The following is a 21,615-nucleotide window of genomic DNA, read 5'->3' on the forward strand; positions in this document are numbered from 1 at the left end:
TTAATTGGGTGTAACTAGGCCTAGTATTTAGCCAAAGGGGATAGGTGCTGCAAACCGTGTTGAAAGGGGTATTCCCCCGATGCCTGGGGCCATTGTGCTCGAACACAAATCCACTAAACACAAAAAGTGGATAAGATTTCCCAAAATGTCATATCCGATGCAGCACTGTGCTGATGCAGAGAGTAAATGTGAAAGAGGAGGGGGATGATTCTAAGGCTAAAAAGAGAAGGGGGAGGAGAAAAAGGGAGTCAGAAGAGAGTAGTGTGTGTGCTAAAAGAGGGGAACTAGAGGCAGACAAAAGTGGGAGAGGGGAGGGAGGAATGAGGAGGAGGAGGAGGCGGTGGGGGAGGCGGTGCTAAGGCAGACAGCAGGGAAGGAAAGCTGAGAAGAGAAACAGTGGAGTGAAGTGAGAAGACCAAGAAGGAGGTGGTGAGGGGACAGGAAAATAAAAGGGCTTCCATTTGAAAGTCCTTGTGTCAGGATATGAAGTCTGGGAGCGGCGCAGAGGCAACGGCAGGAAGCTGGAATGCTGTAGGGGAGAGATAGTCGACAGAAGAAGGAAGGGGAGACGCGGAGAATCTGAGCCATCAGAGCACCGGACTGATTTTTTTTTTTTAACTTTTTTTTCCAAGAGAGACAAGTGAAGGCAGCGATGCAGGGCTCTCACTGGAGTGAGTATGGAGGGAAGGAGAGAGTGTGTGTGCTCTTACATGTGTCTGTATGAGAAACGTCAGTGCATATGCCTCAGATTCTCCAAACTCAGGCTCTCCTCACCCTGCTTTCCATTGCCGTTTGGCTTCGTTTAAATTTATGCAAATTTGCCTGAGAATAAACTTTGTATTCATGAGCACCTTGACTCTCTGTGTGAAGCCCCTTATGAGGGTGAGTTACATTTAACGAAAGGCGCAAGGGAGATGGACAGCGAGGCGCGTGCAACAAGGATTTTGCAACTAGAATGGAAACTAGTTTAGTAAAGAAAAAATGCTGGTGACTTCTAAAAACTGAGTAATGAATAGTTAAATGATGATTCACAAACTTCAGTCAGCTGACAGACTCAGAAGCTTGAAGTTACTGCTCTTAAGTTGTCACTTTTGTGGCTGGTCTAAATGACCCTGAAGAGTTTTTGTGCAGGGACAAACAAAACTGGTTGCCTGGATTTGTTGAGGTGGGATGATGAGGGTTTTTTGTGGTGTCTGAGCCCAGGTTTTCTAATCCTGACCCTGGCTAATCTACTCATTACACACTGTTGGGAGTATTGATTTGAAATTTCAGCCTTAAGAAAAGCTGCCCCCCTTTTTGGACAGTTGGCCTGGAGGAAGAAGGAGAAGAAGGAGGAGGGTGTTATTCAATCTGTCTTAACACACACTCACAGTGAAGATAAGAAAAGCATGAGGCAGCATGTACACTTGCACCAAAGCAGACAATTAGGCCACATCTCAAAAGTGTGACCTGCAAAAAAACATGTTTTCATCCAGAAGACTCAAAGGGAATCTTTGTGTTTCTTTTGATGACAAAGCACTGGGGGTAGAGCCCGCTGCTATTCCTCTCATGTCTTCCCTATGTGTGTAATTACAAGACTCCTCGTGTGCCTCGGGCCACATATTGTAGTTTCTCATCAAGTTTGTTTTGGCCCGAGAATGGTGCGTCAGCAGATATGTTTATAGACAGCTCGCAGTGCTGTCCATTCACTCAACTCTTTGTAGTATCTGTGTTTGATTGTATCATGTTAAGGCTTCATTTGAGGGCTTGCTAGGAGAAGACTGTAATTACCCAGAATGGGATTTGGCAGAGTTCGCAGGAGTGACGTTTTACTCTATAAATGCACAAACGCTGACGTGACGTTAACGGTAAGGTGAAGGGGAGTGAGAATGGGGGCAGAGATGGAAAAGAAGGGTTACCTCATCTTCTCTGGACAAAATAAATGAGGTAACGTGTCACATGTTGCAGCCGTGTTGACTAATGCTTCCTGTGTGCTGTGGGTGAGTATGCACAGTACTAAAAGGTAGTTAAGCAGCTTCAAAAAAAGGTATTGAGACCTTTTGTGGCTCTCTTTGTCTTTTGAAAGTCTTTTACCTTTTATCCTCTCTCTGTTTAGGCTGAGCTTAGGTGGGCTGGATTCATTTAAGATCACGTTCCAGTTTGTTAAAGTCACGTTCTCACACAGAATGCCAGCAAAAACTTTAGATCATTTGTCATTTGCCCTAAAGAAAGGATAGCCATAGCCACCATGATGTCACCCAACTGCTTCACAGTCACCATCTTCATATTTTGAAATTGGATGTGATGAGAAGACAGTGGATCTACCTGAAAAACCAAGGGACACTCATGATAGATGCTAGTCAGTCAAACTGTAAAAGATACCCTGCTTTATCCTTCTTTGTGACTGAATCAAACCAAATTCACAAAATAAATCTCACATTGTATTAAGTAAGACTTAAAAATAGTGATTGAGGCCATCATTAAACTGTGTTACTGAGGTCACAGTCAAGAGCGCCAAAAGGGTCGTTTTCTCCATGACTTCTATACCAGCGGTGCCCAACCCCTGGGCCACGTACCGGTACCGGTCCGTGACTTGTTTGGTACCAGGCCACAAGAGTTGAGGCTCGGGTGTGAAATTTATGGCTTTCAGGGTTTTTATCGTTAACTCGGTTTCCCTGGGTCTTTTCCCGTGTTGTAGTTGTAGAAATATTTACACGTTACCATAGCAACCAGAGAGCATTAAGGGCCAGAGAGGAGGATGTTGCTCTTGATGTTGTTGGCGGATTTCAGGAGGGCGCTGCTAATAAAGTTACACAATTACACAGTAAATTCGCATTTATTATTATATTTACAAAATACCACAGTTTTTGTCTTGGTTGTATCATTTTATTTTGTTGTATTTATCCGCGACATATTGTCTGACATTAAACCAGTCCGTGGCGCAAAAAAGGTTGGGGACCATGGTTCTATACAACTAGACTTCATTCCAAATTCAGTGTAGTCGCCCCCTGCTGGTCGATAAGAACGAATAGCTTTTTAATGCTCGCTGCAGTTTCTTTACTCATCAGACGTGCCTATGCTGTAGGTATGTCATAATTTCAAACCGTTTCTGAAAGACTATACCGTAACCTGACACCTCTCTATAAATGTGCACGTGGCCATTGATGCACCCACACAGGGATAAATGCTAGGAACAATCAACATCTGAGAGTTACATGACCGGCCGAAATAACACCAAAGCCCCGTGTGCGAGAGGGTTAATATAAATAAAGGGGTCCTACAACAGCATTAGCCAGTTTGACTTCAGCTGTCACACCAAAGGAAATAAATGAGCTTGTTTCTGTTTACTTGGTGGAGGATATGCTATCAGTATCAACTTGCTGTGCAAGCATTTAAAGGTAAATGTATGGTAGGCTGCACATAACCTCTGAATATAACCAACATGTGCAACAATGACTTTTTAATGGCAGTAGCCTTAAAAAAAACAAGATACACTTAAGAAAAAAAGTGTTATTCAAAAGTATTCAGTCTTTCTCAGATAAAGGTTTTTATTGCTTTTCATACTGGTTTTTGACAGCACTCGCCCATGCAAAGAAACAAACTGTAGTGATTTACAATCTATGTGCTAATCGTGCACTAACATGACTTACTGAGAACGGCAAATGTTCCAAAGTCAATAAAACAACAGCAGAATGCTTTTAAAACGCTGAACTGTCATTGTTCTTGTCTCATATTAGTTTAGGAACTTGTGTTTTTGGTTACAGTAGTGTTACATCTTAGGCTTCCTAACCTTAGGGGGTTACATTGTCATGGTTCAGGTGATGATGAGTGCATCGTACCTGGAGAAAAATCTGTTATTTATATACCTTAGAATTACAGCTCTTTCCCATGTGTCATTTATTACTTTTTCATCTCCAGCAGAGCAACAAAATGCTGTTTTTGTTAAAGCAATAGGACAAATTACGTTTTGAAATACATGTACCCATTCAGCAGCGGTAGTCTCTTTGGTGTGGGGGCACCAAGTTCATCAAAAAGACCGAATTATAAGGATGGATTCAGATTCCATAAAATTTTACTAGCCCCTTTCACACTTTCTGTGCTCGGCTCCATTCTTTTGCAATGATCCCATTTAGCTACATCTCATGCCAGGTGTTTATGTAAAGCCTCTAGTTGAAGAGCAGGGTGGACGAATCCAGAAAGAGACAGACAGATATGCAGGAAGACAGAGAGACGGCAAGAGATTCGAAGTCGGCCTGGCTTGTGCTCAGTTTGCTGAATGAGTATTTTCCAAGCCAGCCTGTCCCCACTCTGTCTTTCTCGAGTTTGCAGCGGCACGGACAGTATGTCTGAATACGTCTGCACATGTGCTCCTTCGCCATGTCAGGTATTTTCCCACATGAGTGGAGTTGAATTTATGCAGTGAGGCTGGCACAGTTAAAGTGAGGCGTTGTTGCTTATGTAATAGCTGCTGTGGAACTCATTTGCCTGGCTGTATTTAGTAGCACTCTGTGTTTTTTGTGTATGCGTGTGGGCGGCATTGTCTTTGTTATCTTCTGCTTCAGCTATGATTGCTGATTTCACTCTCGAGCTGTGACACTTTCTGAGAAACATAAGAAAAATTTGAGACTTTTCAGATATCGAGTCCTACTTTTCCTCATTGAAGGATGCCAGTAAAGAGAAAGTCATATCGCTCGCTACCCCGTCTTTGTTCTGCGTCGCATTATAGGTCACATTGTGTGCCAAAGTGTGGTTGCTTTCAGTGTAAGATAACAGGCCTTTTCTCTCTGCTTTCTACCCTCTTGTTAAACTGAAACAATGGCCCTCCACTGTCGTACAGCCAAAGCAGCAGGGGGGGAAGGAAGGGAAGTTTAGGAGGGAAAACTTGCTCTTCTCACTACTGTTGGGACAATGAGGCTTCAAACAGAGTTTGGATTAGTCATGTTGTTAAAGACCAGATGACATGCTTTTCCACTGATAAGATTTCATAAATTAAGTGAAATAGTTTAGTTTGAACTGGTCATTGATCCTGACAAACGGTAGTCCACTGGCCAGACTAATCCATGTGTCTCTACCACCGGCATTCTTGGTATTTCCAGTGTCTGTGGGTCTGACCGCTGACCACTGCTGGATAACTTTCAGTGGCTGGAAAACCTCCTGGAAAATCCAACATTTGGAGCAGACCAGGAATGTCAGCCATCTTCCCCTTTTTACACATACTGCTACCTCAGTTTCCTCCAGCGTCAGCTGACTGAAGCACTGTTAAAGGCTGGGTATTGAGTTCTCTGTCATTTCTAATACAAATTTAAATATGTCAGACCTAAAATTTAATGCCATGTTAAATTCATATTCATACTCATGCTGCTATTTCTGTCAGCATGTGAGATCATCAATGAGTGCTGATGACCTGGCTCCACTGGCAGGCATGCATGCCCATGACATAACATTACCTCCGCCGTGTTCGACAGATAACGTGGTATGCATTATCTGTCATGAGCTGTTTGATTCCTTATCCATGCTTTTTCTTTTTTTTAAACTATCTATCCTTTATCTTTCATCTTGGTCTCACCTTTCCAAAGAATTTTTTTTGGATCAGAACAGGGTTTTTTTTTTTATGTTTTCTGGCAAAGTCTAACTAGTGCTTTGCTCCTTACTGTAAGCTCCCTGTGTTTTCATTCATGAGGGCATCTCTTGATTATGGACTACCTCCCAGAGAGTGGTTTTGACTTGGTTAGATTTAGTTTTTCTGAACCATGGAAATAAATCTGCGATCATGCACATTAGTTGTCTTCTTTGGGTTTTCAGACCTGTTAGTCTTTTTCACCGGGCCAGTTCATTCGATTGCTGACTTGATCACTTTTGAACTTTTTGCTGTCTCTCTGAAGCTTATTTTAGTTTTAAGCCTAATAAAGGACTGTTAACTTTCATTGACATCTCTGAGCCTAATTGAGACTTCCAGTGAACAGCTACCAAATGCAAGTTAGGTACTTGCAATCCACTCTAGATCTTTTATGCCTTTTACCCTCTTCTTACAGTGGAATAATGAAGGAACAGCTCTCACTTGGCAGTGAATCTGCTTGTCAGTCAATTGTCCAGTTACTTTTGAGCCCAAATGGCGAACTATGAATCAAAATGTCTGTAATTCCTAAACAGTTAAGTCGCTACTTTTGTAAAACTCTCTTCACATCATGTATATCATTGTATGATAAAACAAAAAATCCACTGTGTTGGTGTAACAGTGGTACACCACCACAGCCATAAACCCATCAAGGTTGAAGTGTATAAAAGGAGTAGCTGAGTAAACAAAACATGTGCATATACACACTAAAACTAGACTAGACTTGGTAATGGTAATGTAACTATTCTTCTAACTGCTCATCCATGTTGTTTGCAGCTGTCCACGTGTGCATCTGTAAGTAAGTATAATCCATTTATTAGTGACATACTGGCTGTGGAAGCTTGGTGTGTGTGTGACCACATGTATTGTCTGGTGCATCTTGACAAAATGTATGAGAAGATTCAGTTCTTAAGTCAGCTGTGGGTGTTTGTGGGGAACCTAACAGGCAGTGTGTTCCAAACTGAACTTAGAAATAATCTTCCCAAGGTCTATTCGTGGCTATATGTCAACTTAAATGTCTTTCCATTTTCCATTTTCAGTAGTTTCAACCCCCACAAGAATTTTATGATTTGCCCCTGCAGCTATATGTGTGTGTGAGCGTCCCTGTGCGTGATAGGACAACAAGAGAGTCTGGGCTTCGGTAAGCCCGCTCTCAAGTTCAAATTGAGGCCAGATGCTTTGAGATGCTAAAGAACTAAACCTGTCTGCTGTCAAACTGTCACAAATGCACAAAACACACTCCTTCACTCACCTATTCACCTATTCTATCACTCTTTCCCTTCCTTTCTTTTTTTCACCACGCTTCCTGACTCTATCTCATTTCGCCATGCACATGAAAAATGTGGGCCTCAAATGCCATGGCAACGCTTCCAAACAGAGGGAGAGGCTAAGGTCTGCAACAGCAACAAGTTGGTTGTAAAAGCACAAAAGGAAAAAAATGGAGCAAAGGAGAACCTGTTGCCAGTTACTCCTGCACAGACTTGCACTTTGCTAGAAAACGTATTTCTCCAGTTTTTTGTTTGTTTGGGGTTTTTTTGACAAAGAAAATGAAAAAATGAAGTCAGAGCTCAACACGAAAAAAGTTAGCGTCAAACAAAGAGGACAATATCTCTCCTGAGTGAAGAGAGATTTGGCTCTAAGGTGATGAGTTAATGAGGACTAAGAAAGTATGCATGCATTCAGCAAAACACACACACTGAGACTGTAAAGCCTAGCCATGTGGGGGTAGGTGACAGTGAGCGCCCACTCAGACAGACAGTCATTGTGCAGGAATGATGGAATAATATAACCTCAGGTCTTCTGGCAAAACTTTAAAAGACATGTCTCATTTTACAGTGGTGTCGGCTTACTTCATTATAATACCATTTCTTGCCCGTTTGAAGTTTTATTGCGGCGTTTCAGCGAGTAGATGCGTGACAAATAAAGAGGTGAGCAGATTAGGGCTGAACTGATTGCCTTATTGTGTGCTTGTGTGTCGCTGCCTTGCCTGTACTTGTGGATCCTCTTTTGTTAGCAGCCATCAAGGATTATTGTGACTCACCTAGCCTGTTGATTTTCACTCTACCTCTGTCTCTCTCTCTGTTTCCATCCACTGCGATCACTTGTCTCAAGATTAATCAAGGCCACCCAGGATCTGTATACCAGAGTGGCATTTTTCTGCTGCGAGCATTCAATTTCATGTTATGCACTCTCTCTGTCCTGCTGGGGAAGTACTTGAGTGCCACTGATCAAAAATATACAGCTCGGCGGCCACCCCATCATAATGTGTGGTTCTTATTACCACTTGCATACTGATATTTTTGCAGCACCGACTCTGATCTGGTGATTTTTATTCTTTCCACTTGTTGCTCTGATCTATACACTGGCTTTACCTTTGGTTAGTCACACTGTGGTGCTGCAGTTAAAGAATGGGCAGTTGAAAATCTAGCTGCATAGACCAGCGAGCAGGGAGTGGTATGAAACGGTGAGGATGGAAAAGAAAGAGTGACAGGAGAGAGATGGCTCCATACTGTAGTGGTTTACACATTTTCTTGGAAAGCGCTAGGGTTAGGGTTGCTAGTTCATAGGGGACACAAATCCACCTTTGAGGTAGCATCAGGAAGGGTATCAGTGTAAAATGCTGCCAAATCAAACATGCAAACTCCTTGTGAAAAAGGGAGGAGACATAAGTACCTTTGGTAACAATGTGAAATACATAAATATTCACTTGCAACACATTCTTATATGATTAAACACAGCGATGTTTACAATCCATGCAGCATTGTCACCACAGGTGGAAAAGTCTGCAGCATCATTAAAGGGGCAAACTTTGCTGGCTGGGTGGCCAAGTCACACTAACAGGTGTTTTGAGGGTGTTCCACTTGCCTCGGAGGTCGGAGCTAGGAGTGACGTTGCTCATGAGTTGAGCTTGTTCCAGTAGTAAATTTGAAAAAGCAAGGAAAAATCGTTTTGCTCCTTAACGAGGTGGAACAATGCACTTTAAACACCGCTGCAGCAGGTTTATGCATAAAGCCTGGTCAATGCTCTGTGTATGGCTTATTTAGCCAGCTTTAACTCACAACAGTGGAAGTGGAAACAGTGGAAGTTTTTATTTCTGTTTATGTGCGATGCCACCATCTTGGATTGTGAAGTCAGGGTTGGTGGGGCTCCTCCAACTTTCTGAGGAGGCATTTCAGCTGAAAATGCAGACTGAGAACTCAGAAATTCTGACTTCCACTTTCAAATGAAATGCACATTTTTATCCTCATGCCTGAGACGTCTGCTGAGTGAAGATTTGGGGCCAAAAATAATGTGTTATTTTCAGTTTATTCATCAGAAACTGTTCAATAAATTACATTTTTCTGACATACAGATATCAGAAATGTAGAAGATATTTAGATATTTAGAAACAAGAAGATATTTGGTGGAGAATAGACCTGAGATAAAAGCAGAATGAATACTGGATGTGCTTTAATTGGTCTGATCTAATGCAGGTGTAAATAAACAGAAAGCACCCTGCAGTTTATGCATTTCCTTGTTCTACCTGCTCCAGTGTGAACATTTGCTGTTTTGCTCTATTGAAATTAGTCTAAAACAGGGACTTTTGTGTCTTTTGTCAAAACATCTTCAAATTTTAAAGGATTAATTAAGCAAATTTAGCCCTGTGTGTCAGTAATGGATACGTTTATCATGATTACGGCATACGCTAGTTTTTTTTACAATGTCATCAAGCTGCATGTCCTGGATTACAAAGGAAAGCACTTTTTGCTAGTTACATTTGAGTTTAAACAGAATGCCACACTCTGCTGCTTGACCGCATGTACTCATAAACCCTCGGGTTTTACAGGACCGAAGATGCTTCAGCATGACTTGTTTTCACAGCCATAACACAGCTGTGGCCTGCCGTGCAGATTTCACTGCATGTCGTTGTCGTCTTCGGCTTGTTGGGTTGAAGGAAAATTCCTGCAAGCCGACATGAGTAACAGCATTTTTGCTCGGTCAGCAGGAGGTGGTTCAGCAAAGACAAGTTGTCTCGGTTCACATTTGATTTGAGACGTTAAGGTGCTCAGACCTCTGTGTCTCTGCACTGGCAAAATAATGATAAACAGGATTATGGATGCACGGTTCTCCCTGAAGCTCATTTCTGTTTGGCTCCTCTTTTTGGGCAACCTGATATTAGAAAATCCCCTAAAACCCCAGGCAACACTCACAGCTAGCCTTCCTTTGTGTGTTTACCCCTTATCCAATTTCTTTTCCTTCCTTCGTGTTCTCACTTTTCTGAGTTTGTCCTGAGCCCAGCAGAGTCTCCGGAACAGCTCTGAGGTTGCGTGGGATTGCAAGGGGCGATCTACTGCTGCTCAATAATGGGGTTTCCTCTCCTGGGAAGGACTGGCATTATTAACAGACTTATCATAACGGGATTATTTCCCCGTCACAGAACTGACTTCTGGATCTTGTTAGAGAGCTACCTGGGAACTTCTTTCTTCTATCAGCCCTGCTCTTGTTCATCCTGGGCCAGTTGGTACCATGTGGACGCTAAACTCTCACATCCACTTGAAGTATTTCCAGTTCCTGTCAGAAGCAGTAATGCTGCCTTTAAGCGGTTCAGCATCATTTAATAGTTTTAGAGTGTCAGGATGTGGTGTAAAGTGCCCCTGGGTTGACCCCATCACAGCTAGCTGTAACACTATTGGAGTTTATTTTTGAACACCGAATCAAATGCCTCATGAAAGACTATCAGAATGATTTCAGGCACTTGAGATGTTTTCTATATTTAGTGGTGATGGCTGTTTTTTCTCTGCCTGTCTTGTGCTGCTGACAGCAGAGGAGGATGCGTGTAATGAGGAAGGAGCGGATTATGAAAATATTTTCACTTTCTCAGAAGAACCAAGGAGGAGAGGAGGCCTTCAATAACTTTTAAGAACCAACCAGTGAGCAACATCAGAGGGGGAAATTAGCTTTTGAGATTTGTTGCCCGAGTAGCCAGAACAAAGCCCTGCCCTCGGAGGTCACAGGGGTGGGAGGGGAGGGCAGAATCAGACCAGCCGCCCCCCACCCCATTCCTCAGGAGGAGGGGGTCACGGTTGACGGTCGCAGAGGCTTGTTAATTCTATTATCCCTGCCTGAGAGGTCCTTGTCAGGGCTGGGAGTGTAGAGGAGAAGGGTGGGGGTTAGTGGTGGCTGGATCAAAGGGGAAAGGAGGTTGTGTGAGGCGTGATTATTTTGGCATTGGAAATGATCACATACCACGCATATCTTTATCTCCTTGACTCACGAGTACTCACGAAGCCTGTCTCGTCTCTTTAACTCCCCGTCACTCTCTGCCATGTACTCACAGACGGTTTAGTCAGTATGGAGTGAACTGGCAGGAATCGAATCGTCCTGCTTACTGATCACGAATGAATAGTTTGAGCCGTTACATATGCTTTCCTCAAACTCCTATCCAGTGAGTTGTATTTTTTCAGTGATAAAATCAAAGCAGGATATTGTAAACTTGATTGCTTGATCAGGATTCAATCATTAATGACAAATAAAATCCATTATGTCAACATACTTTCACGAACAATCAAAATATTTCAGCTTTTCTTACCCAACAGAGCTGCATGTGAAACAGCAAATGCCCAGTTAACCTCCCAGCTTCCAAGTACAAAGTCCATGTGATGTCCAATTGCACCAGTATTCAAATAGCACAGTTAATATCTGTTGCATTCACCACTAGCGAGCGGGTGTGATGTGTGAGTTGCTGCACGCTCTGCCCGTAAGGCTCTCTCATCTAAATCACACAGTATTTTCAATAATACAAACATGTCGGAGCTTGACTGTTTCCTGCTGTGTGTCATGTGTGAGGCAACCTCGAGCACACAAAATGAGGCCAACACTGAAGTGCCAAAAACCTCAGTTCCTCTAGTGACCCCTTGAAAATTTCATGCCACCATGATATAAACCTTTAATTTGTAGAGTCCCATCTTTAAGCCTTGAGATGAGCATTTTCACCATTGCCATCCTTTTGAAGCTAGATGTGACGAGAAAGGGGTGGAGGAGATAGTTTAGCTTTTCTTAATTCAGCTGTGTAGTCATTGCAGATGGTTAGCAGCTAAAAGACCGCTTTTCTTCCAAATTAAAATGAGTCGTTTGATGACCGACTTTTGTTGGAGAGTGAAATACTGAGTGTAAGAAAAAACCCACTCCAGTAGTGGTCTGTGATGGATGGAATCAATGTCACTCACCCATTTGGGCCAATCATCTAAAAATCCAATACCACTAGTCAATATCCGATATATTGGCCAGTATTTTCAATAAGATACATGAAAGAAACATTTGCCAAACAGTTTTCATATACAGTTATGTATATGTCCTTACTAAGACAAGATGATCATGCATTTTAAAAAGTAAGTTGTGTAACTCATTTACATGCTGCTGACTCTCCTCGGATCAGCTGGTTCTGGTGTTTGTTGTGTCCCAAACACCTTTTGACAACATGGAAAAGTTTCAGGGTAATCTCTGGCAGACAAACAATCCACCATCAACACTCTTAACATGGCTGATGCGTGTTTCTCCTGTGTCGTCTTTACTTGACTGTTACGAACGCTGATACCGATATACCGGCAAATGGCTACAATCGGCTGATTATATATGAACCCTGCTGGTATACTGCTCGAGCGGGTGTATGTAAGCTTAGAATAAAAAGCAAGGAAGTTTATGTTTGGTTGATAATTTCTTTGTTGTAACACTGCTTCTTGGCAATAAATCTTATACTATTGGAAAACCTGTTTACTTCCCCTTAAATGCTGCCACATTTGTACAGAAAAGCGAGCCAGTGTGGTTTTGTTCTCACTCTGCCATGAACAGCATGCCCGAGCCAATCTCACAAGTGTTCGATAGGGTTGACATCCATCCGCTCCACTCCCAAATTCTCGAGGTAGTCTCTGATAATACCAATACCATGAACGCCTTCAGTGAGACACTGTTCAAGAGTTTGCACTGTTGGCTCAATTTGTGAGATCTGAAACATGAGTTAACACACTTGCTTTAGAACAGCCAACCAAAACTGTTCTCATTCCTTTTTATTTTAATCCACAGCTGGTGTTTGTATTTATTGTATTTCCGAGAATATAGACTTCTCTTAGGGGGTGATTATTGTCACCATTTTTCAGAATGGACATGTACATAACCGTGTGCAGCCATGGCACAAAGGATTATTCCACTTGGCCAGACGGGTTTCAGATTGGCACAGCAGGCTAGGATGCGAGTCCCGTCTATGCCCCTCTGGGCAATACTGATAATGCTATCTGCAAATTGAAGACTTAATCTGCTTCCATTTATTGTGTTAATAATATCTATCCATGTTTCACTGCCTAAAAATAGTACAGCAACCGACTGAAGCTAATATTCATTTCCTTCAAAGATGTTCTTTGATGGGTGTGAGCCTTGTCATCATAAAACGGTAAAGTGAATAAATTTCAAACCACTTTAGGAATAATACCCAGATGACTGCTCGCAGGTTCAGACGAGGACACGCAGGAATATCACAGAGCAGCTGGAGCTGGAGATGATTGTGACTCACCCCCCTCACCCTTTACTAAATCCATCCCCTGGCTGTGGCTACAATGTAGCTTGCCATGACCAGTGTGTGAATGTGTGGATGACTGGATGTGTAAAGCGCTTTGGGGTCCTTAAGGACTAGTAAAGCGCTATACTAATACAGGCCATTGATTCTTCAAGTCTCTGGAACTCTACTGTAAGAACGAAACACAATTTCTTCCAAAACATATGTCTGCATTTAAAGTTTTGTTAATAATGGCAACACATTGAAGAGAGTTCAGAGGTGATTTGTAATATGAAGATTTTTTTCATTAAGTTTTATCTCCTCCCACCCATGATGTGTGAGACAGCTGTGGACACAGGAGCCAAAGCTGCTACATGAGAAAGTGTTTCCTTCCAAAGCGTCTTACATGCTCCAAATTTTTACACCTGTCAAATCAGCTGAAATGCATGTCCACAGAATTTGATCTCTTGCAGGGCTTTAAAATAAAATAGATTGGTTTAGATTTGTTAAATTGATTGACTTACTTTATCATTAGTGGAGCGAAGCGTCAGTTCAGAGTTAAGCCCAACCCATCCGATACCCTTCTTTGCGTCCTTCTTGGCAAGTCTCATTTTAGTGTTTTACCTTCCACACGGCTACTGCTACTTTTGCTCTGCAGCTACAGCCCACGCTGATGTAGTTTGACTGATCCACCGCAGTGCAGCTTTCTGCAGTGATCTTTTCTCGTGCCTAGTGTTGTGTTTTTGAATAAAATAAAAATACAACACTAGGATAAACACCATTGAATAAAAAACCTGTGTAATAGTTGCATCTGGAGTATAAATGTAACATTTTGTGTCTGTTTTCTCTCTTATCAGAGTGTGTGGTGCGTCTGACGCCGTCGGGCTACCATGGCTCTGGTTCAGGCACTACCCCTGACCGTGAGTGACCACCCGAATCCAGGCCTCGACATCCAGCAGTGCCGGCCGCTATCATCCCATTCCCCCTCAGGTCCCTGCTCTGGCCCCTGTGGGCACTGCACCTCTGACACAGCCATGGGGTCAGTGAGTAGTCTCATATCAGGCCGGACGTACCAAGAGAGACACTGCAGGGCTGCCAGCGAATTCAACACCAAGCCACGCCGCTCCACGCCAGCTACCAGCTGCTTCCGGCTCCAGGATAATACCCTCCGCAGTGGGAGCTCCCTGGAGCAGCTGCTGGTTATCAGCAACAGAACAGAGCCTCAGGCCCAGGTTCTGCCTCCACCGCTTCCCACAAAGAAGCAGCCACGGCCTGGAAACTCTGCTGGGACAGGAGGGGGTGTAACGGTTGCTGGAACAGTAGGCGGTGTCGGTGGCAGCACTAATGGGAACTTTGGGTATGTGAGCAAGGAGGTGGTGGTTGGAGACTGGAACGACAACCTGGTGCTGACTGCTGCAAGCCCCTGCAGCGACTCAGAGGACCAAAAAGACAACAGGACTCTAAATGGGAACATTGGTGGACCTCCTCCCAAACTCATCCCAGTGTCTGGACAGCTGGAGAAGGTGAGGAGAAGTACAGGGATAATCTGGGAAGATGATGCTGATTTAATACTCTGATTTCATTTTGCTGATATTAACAAGAGGATGCAAGAATAAAAATATTCTTGCCTCTGACATTTGCAATAAATACAATAATATTGACAAAAGTCTAAAACTAACACTGAAACTAATAAAAACTAAACTGAAACTAGCAAACCCAATCTTGTGGCTAAAAGAAACTAAACAGAATTTTTAAAAAATCAAAACGAAATAAAAAATAAAAAAGTATAATAACTGTCCAAATCAATTGGCCATGCCTTTGAGTCCATATCAATCTTCAGCTTCATCTGCTAAAGAAATCTATTAAATGTAGTTGAAAGATCTTAAACCGTGTATTAATCGTTTACCATACCGTACTGTTTCGCATATCTCACATCCTTTGGGGCTGTAGGGTGGTGCAGAAAGTGGAAAGTGCCTTTCAGCATGACACTGAAACCCCAGCACCTCTGTCAGTGCCCCTGACCTCTAATCTGAAGATATTTATAGGTCAGTTTCTTCTTAAATTACATCTCAATATCACCCACCAGGACATCAAATATCATACTGAGGACTTTTTTTTAATCTGTTATCTCTGCTGCCTGCGTGAACACGTTTTACAGCAGATTACCTCAGCTGTCTAATTGGCTATTTATTCCTATCGATCCGGAGGGAAGCTTAATAACCGGCCTGACAGGCTCAGATGGATCATTTGACAGCTGCTCACCTTGCAGACACATCATGATGAGTGTCAGAGCTCGCTCGCATCCAGTGACGTCTTTAGTGAACTCTGAGAAAGATCATTAAGAAAATGCTTACAGAGGAGAGGATGCTTTCACGCTCTCAGTCTTTGTCACGACTCTCCCTTCGCGCTCGTCTGTGCCCTTTGTTTCTGTGCCCTTTAATCAGATTTTTTCCTCTCCTCCACTCTTCTCCATCTTACGTCTGTCTATCCATCTTATACGATAGGAATATCATTAAGGAAATTGCTTAATGAACCCTTTAAATATCAATTAAACCAAACCAAACTAATCAGAGCCTTGTGGGGTGGCCTGCCAGCACATCGCTCAGCCTTTACTAATGAGTTTTACTCAGTCATTACTAATTAACACAACAGTCATTAATGCTAGTTGGGTTTTTTTTAATAATCTACACTTTCAGAACATGGAGAAAGTGCTGATCCGTCCTACAGCGTTCAAGCCTGTCGTTCCCAAGAATCGGCACTCCGTACAGTATCTTTCGCCACGGCCAGGTGCCAGCACTCTGTCGGAGGCCAGCCTCAACCTTCTGCTGCCCCATGGAGGATCCAGCAGTGCCAGCGGTACAAGCGGGAATGGTGGAAGCAGCAGTTCCAACTCTGAAGGGAAGTGCAACTCCTACACCGGTGGTCGCAATGCTCGGAGCAGTCAGTCCTGCTCCATGTCAGATTCAGGGAGGAACTCGCTCTCCAGCCTCCCTACTCACAGCAGCACAGGTTACAGTTTGGCTCCCAGTGAGGGCTCCAGTGCTGGTTCTGGGTCAGGAGGCCAGCTGGAGCCTGTGTCGGGCATCAGCCGAAATACTTCTGGTGGAGGCGGGAGTCACGGTCACAGTAACTCAGACAGTGGACGTTCCTCGTCCAGCAAGAGCACAGGCTCGGGGTCACTTAGTGGGCGCGGGCAGCCCCTGTCAGACAGTGGGTCCTGTGGCCACTCTCCACCCCCCGTGGAGGGTTACGAGGCCGTGGTGCGGGAGCTCGAGGAGAAGCTGAGGGAACGGGACCTGGAGCTCCAGCAGCTCAGAGAAAATCTGGACGAAAATGAAGCTGCCATCTGCCAGGTGAGACACGGTCGCCTCAAGACACCGATCATAAACTTGATACGCTGAGGAGCTGATGTTTGACCTCTCAGCTGCGTCTTTTACTGTGACAGGTGTATGAAGAGAAGCAGCGCCGCTGTGAAAGAGAGATGGAGGAGCTGAGACAGAGCTGTGCCACGAAGATGAAGCAGGCCTCTCAGAAGGCACAGAGAGCACAGCAGGTGCTTCAATTACAGGTATGCCAAGTATTTAAAAATATTAAATGAAGAAATGTAAGCGTTAAATTAGAAAGCTCGATTAATCCATTACACAGTGAACCCAAACTCTGCCACAAATGTGTTTGTTTTTGTTCCAGTTATTTTTAATGTTGTCTTATGCTTTAGTAGTTTTCTCTCTCCACACTTGCATGTCTTATTTTAGATTAGCACATCTGTGTTTTTGTAAGAAAGCATGATCACGTGCATCTTTGTGTGTTGTCAGGTATTTCAGCTACAGCAGGAGAAAAAGAAGCTACAGGAGGACTTCTCCTCTCTGCTGCAGGACAGAGAGACACTGGAAAGGAGGTGCGCCACAATCCAGAGGGAGCAGACCCAACTAGGGCCACGTCTGGAGGAGACAAAGTGGGAGGTAGGTGAAAGCGAGATACCAGACAGTCAGTCATGAATCTGTCAGAAGCAGCGCGGTGATTAAATGTCTCAGCTGTGAATTTGTGTGATCCTATTTTTGTTTGTCAGTTGCTCTTTTCATTTTCTGTTCATCTCTTACTTTTTAGCAACTAATAAAAACATAAAATCCTGAAACGAACTTGTAAGCTTGGAAGAAATTGAGGTTTGCCTCTCTCTCACTTTCTTTCTGTTGTTCACCAGGTATGTCAAAAGTCAGGAGAGATCTCTCTCCTGAAGCAGCAGCTTAAGGAGATCCAGTCGGAGCTCAGCCAGAAGGCAGGAGACATTGTGGTCTTGAAGGCCCAGCTTAGAGAAGCTCGCTCTGAGCTGCAAGCCAGCCAGATTCGATCCCAGGAGGCCCAGACTGCTCTGCGGACGCGGTCACTGGAGCTGGAGGTCTGCGAAAATGAACTCCAGAGGCGCAAGAGTGAAGCTGAGCTGCTCCGGGAGAAAGTGAGCCGTTTGGAAGAGGAGACAGCCCGGCTACGTGACGCTCTGACCGGTCACAGCGGACCTGCTCTGCCTGGAAATGTAGCCATGAAGGGGCAATGCATGAGTCTGACGCTGCAACAGGGTAGAGCTGTGGCAGGAAGGGGAGGTCCCAGTCCCTCTGTGTACCGCAACGGAGAGGAGACTCATCTGGTCTGGGGTGGAGAGAGCGATGAAGCCAAGGCTCAGAGGCAGAATGCAGAAACAGTGTTGGGACTCAGGCAACAGGTATGTGTTTTTCGGTAACTTTTACAAGCATATGTGATGAAAGTGAATTGATGCAATTGAGGTTTTGTGTCAGCTCAGTTTTGTGGCCTTTTGATAGGAATACTTTGCATTCTGTGCTGTCATTTATTTATTATGTAGCTTATGGGCCCATGTAGAGACGAGCATTACAAATTTTTTGCTTTAAATTTCTGTAAGAAAAGGAACTAAACATGATACATCGAAACAGGTTGATAGGCTGAAGGCTGAGCTCATGTATGAGAGGAGGACTGGTGAGGAGCAGCTGTCACGTTTCGACGAAGAGAGGCGGGTGTGGCAGGAGGAAAAGGAGAAGGTAAACATTTCGTGGCGACTGACTTTAAATCTTTTTCCTTCAGCGTGACACGTGTCAAACTAGATTTTAAAGCTTATGCTAATCCTCCTTACCTATGTACTTAACTCAAATGCTGTTTTCCCATCAACTCAGGTAATCCACTACCAGAAACAGCTGCAGCAGAACTACATCCAGATGTACCGTCGCAACCGTGATCTGGAGAGAGTGATGAGGGAGCTGAGTCTGGAGCTGGAGAACAGGGATATGGAGGACTATGAAGTGCGCAGCGGCAGCAATGACATCCACTTTGAGGAAATCACTGCCACAGAGATATAAACACACACGCGCTGCGAGCAATATGTCCAAATAAAAACCATGGCAACACTCTGAAGGTGTAAACCAAACAATCAACTCTGGGCCAAATACTGCACTATCTTCAACGTGGCTTTGCCCGGATCATCGAGCAAGCACTCACCACCTGTCACTGTTAAAAGGGAGCTCTCCCAAAAGGTGCATTCTCACTTCCTGCTAACACAAATGTACTCCCAGTAAATCCTTTTAAGGTGTCTCCCACTACGCTTTTAATGGGTTTTTATTCCACTACAAAGCCAGCACAAAGACCTGTTTCCATCTGTGGGAGCGAGAGGAGGGAAAGAAGTGTTTTATTTCTCAGACCACGTTCAAATCAGGGTATTGAAAATCGATGGGAACCTTAAAGCAAAAAAACATTACTACACACAGAGAAATCTGGTTACAACTTTGTTGGTAGCACACGACGTGAAACACCCAGACACCAGCGTGCACGTACTCATGCACCACGAGAGATGACCAATCAATCACCTGGTTATTAAAGCCGACGTCATCACCCGCCCGAACCGTGCTCATCGGCGACGCAAACCCCCGCTGCACCAGTCCTCCAAATCCCAAATATTACTGTTAACTGCTGTTTGTATTTCATGGAGTTGATAGCATCAAAGTTCATTTTACCAAGTCTAAAAAAAATACCAATATTTTGTTCTTTGGCTTGTGCGTATTTGATGAGGAATGTATTGTCACTTCTGAGAAATGCAGTAACGAGAGCATCTGAGAAGCACGCTGTTATTTTGCACAACTTCCCTGCCCTCTTTTTCTTCAGGACTCAACTGTTTTCAATTCAAACAAACCAATACTGACGTGCGCCTCCTTGCTTACATGTGAACATCCTATTCAGCCGTTTCCGAAAACCTACCGGGAACGCCAAACCAAACGCTCAAAGGAAATGCTTTATTTGAACTCTGCTCAAGTTTTCAAGACCACCAACTGTTGCACACGTGTCAATTCTTTAGACAATGCACCGATCTCACATAAACGTTTTAGTATAAGTGATATTTCCAGGATGCTGCCGATTCCCCTCTTTCTCTGTTTTTTTCTTCTCTCTGTTTGCTTCTTACTCAGCTATTTTTATAACAGTGAAAGGCACCTCTGTGGTTGGTATCAGGAAACTAAAAATAGAGCATATTTACAGAATTACAGAGATTTAAGCCAGTGTTTGAACTGTTTGCATTCTTATTCAGAGTTTCCATTTATCTCCCTTCACTCCCATTAGTTCCCTTTATGTACCTCTTGGCAAAGCAAAGCCAAATAACTGTTATGAAGTCTTCCTACCCTTCCCGTTTTTCCTGCCCACTAGATTATACTCTTCACTGACTGCTATACAGGAAGTGAGACTGGCATGTCTGCATGTCTTTGTTGTATGAGATTTCAGAAGAAACTGGTTCACGCAGCAGTCAGGTGAGAGTTTGCAGATGCAGTAGCTCCAGCACTGAATGTCCTCAAGGCAGGTCAGTTTTTGAGGGCCTAAATATAAACCGGCGAGGAGCATGTTACATATAAAAACTGTGGGTTGCGCTGCTGTTTTCTCACGGTATTATGCAGGGCTGTGCATACGACTGAGCATGGCGGTAGTGGGCTGCTGAGAGCTTTTATTTTGCAGAGTCTATATCGAGGATTAATAGTTAAATGAAAATCTATATAATGGAGGAGATGTTGTATATTTTTTATATATATATAGCACCCGAAGATATTTTGTTGTAGTACTGGTATAAGTGTGTGGATTAATGTATATCTCATACCAATATTTCAAATGATGGATCAATTGCAAATGGAGGTGGCGACAAAGGAAGAGTGCACCTAATACTGTAATGCATGAAAATTTAATGTTTACATTATATAATCTGTGTGGAAAACCTTCTAATGACCAAACCTTGCAGGTGATAGAGCAGCGGGGAGCTCTTATTTTAGGCTACTTTTTGGTCTGTTGTCTCTCCGTTTTGATTGATCTTTCACTTGACTGTCTGCATCGTAATCTCACGCTCATTCACGCTGTCGTCTTCAGGTTTTCCCACGTCATTTGTTTAGAACTGCACAAGTCGTTTTTGAGGGATTCGTTATTAAGTTATGGCCAGAGAGAAGGAATGCTCATGGCTATATTTGGCTATATTTTGCATAACCACATAACTGTGGCTGAGGAGGTATTGTGGAGCATTAAAGGTCTGTGCATAAATTGTGATTGCAAAGTAAAGCCATTGGAAGTAACTTTGAACGGAAAAAGCGTAGTTTATCCAACCACTTTCACGTTGTTAACCAAGCCTAGACTGTTATTACTCACCACAGGTTCATATTAACAGCAAGCACAGGTGTTCGAAAGCAGACTCCCTCACTCCAAAGCACTGTGTGCATATCGAATTCTCATTTCCTCCCCCTCATCGTTGCATGACCATTTTTCTGTGTAAATATGTAAAACACTAAATAGTATAACTGAGTGACATTGTCTTTTATTTAGACAAAATATCTATTTCAAATGTAGCCACTGTGACTAGACCAAAGCAACGTAACACACTTTTTTTTTGTGGTGCTTTTCCCCCATCGTTTTATGTGCTTTTTTTTTTTTTTTTTTTTGAAACATTTGCTTACTGTGTGTCTTCATTCATTCATAGAGTATGTAGTTGTCCATGTATATTTTTATGTGTACATTTCTTGTACAAATGACTGTTTTTAATTAAAGAACAAGTTGTCACATCTTGAAGTGATTGCAGATTTAATTGCTTCTGAAATTTTTTTTGCTTATTTTTAGGTTGAATGAACCAACTTTGCATTACAGTGTAAAATACACTCATCTGACACTTTATTAGGTACACTTGCAGGCACTGGGCTGGACCTCCTTTGGCCTTAAGAGCGGTATTAATTCTTCGTGGTGCTAGAGAAAATTCTCAATACTGGCATGATGCATCACAAGGCTGCTGTAGATATGTCGGCTGCACATTCATAAAACAAATCTCCCATTGCACCACATCCCAAAGTGGTCAGCTGGATTGAGATTTGATGACTGTGGAGCCCATTTGAGTACGTTGAACTCACGTACAAGAAACCTGTTTGAGATTATTGGAACTTTGTGACATCAAAAAGCAGCAAGTGGCCCAAAGTCCATTTATCCA

The 21,615-nt window shown here is 43.3% G+C and overlaps 1 protein-coding gene across 1 annotated transcript; it reads left to right on the forward strand.

Annotated features, from left to right (window-relative positions):
* The first annotated feature begins 407 nt into the window (after positions 1-407).
* LOC146619947 (leucine zipper putative tumor suppressor 2 homolog) lies at positions 408-21,050 on the forward strand. Its single transcript, XM_085369853.1, has 8 exons — positions 408-671; positions 13,976-14,641; positions 15,815-16,471; positions 16,564-16,686; positions 16,931-17,077; positions 17,317-17,832; positions 18,059-18,163; positions 18,296-21,050. The coding sequence occupies exons 2-8, from the start codon at positions 14,009-14,011 to the stop codon at positions 18,476-18,478; spliced, it is 2,364 nt and encodes a 787-aa protein (XP_085225979.1). The 5' UTR covers positions 408-671; positions 13,976-14,008; the 3' UTR covers positions 18,479-21,050.
* The last annotated feature ends 565 nt before the right edge of the window (positions 21,051-21,615 follow it).

This window comes from Diplotaxodon limnothrissa, linkage group LG13 (assembly GCF_057381915.1).
Source record: "Diplotaxodon limnothrissa isolate DT_005_m linkage group LG13, D_limnothrissa_male_GT1.1, whole genome shotgun sequence".
NCBI lineage: Eukaryota > Metazoa > Chordata > Actinopteri > Cichliformes > Cichlidae > Diplotaxodon > Diplotaxodon limnothrissa.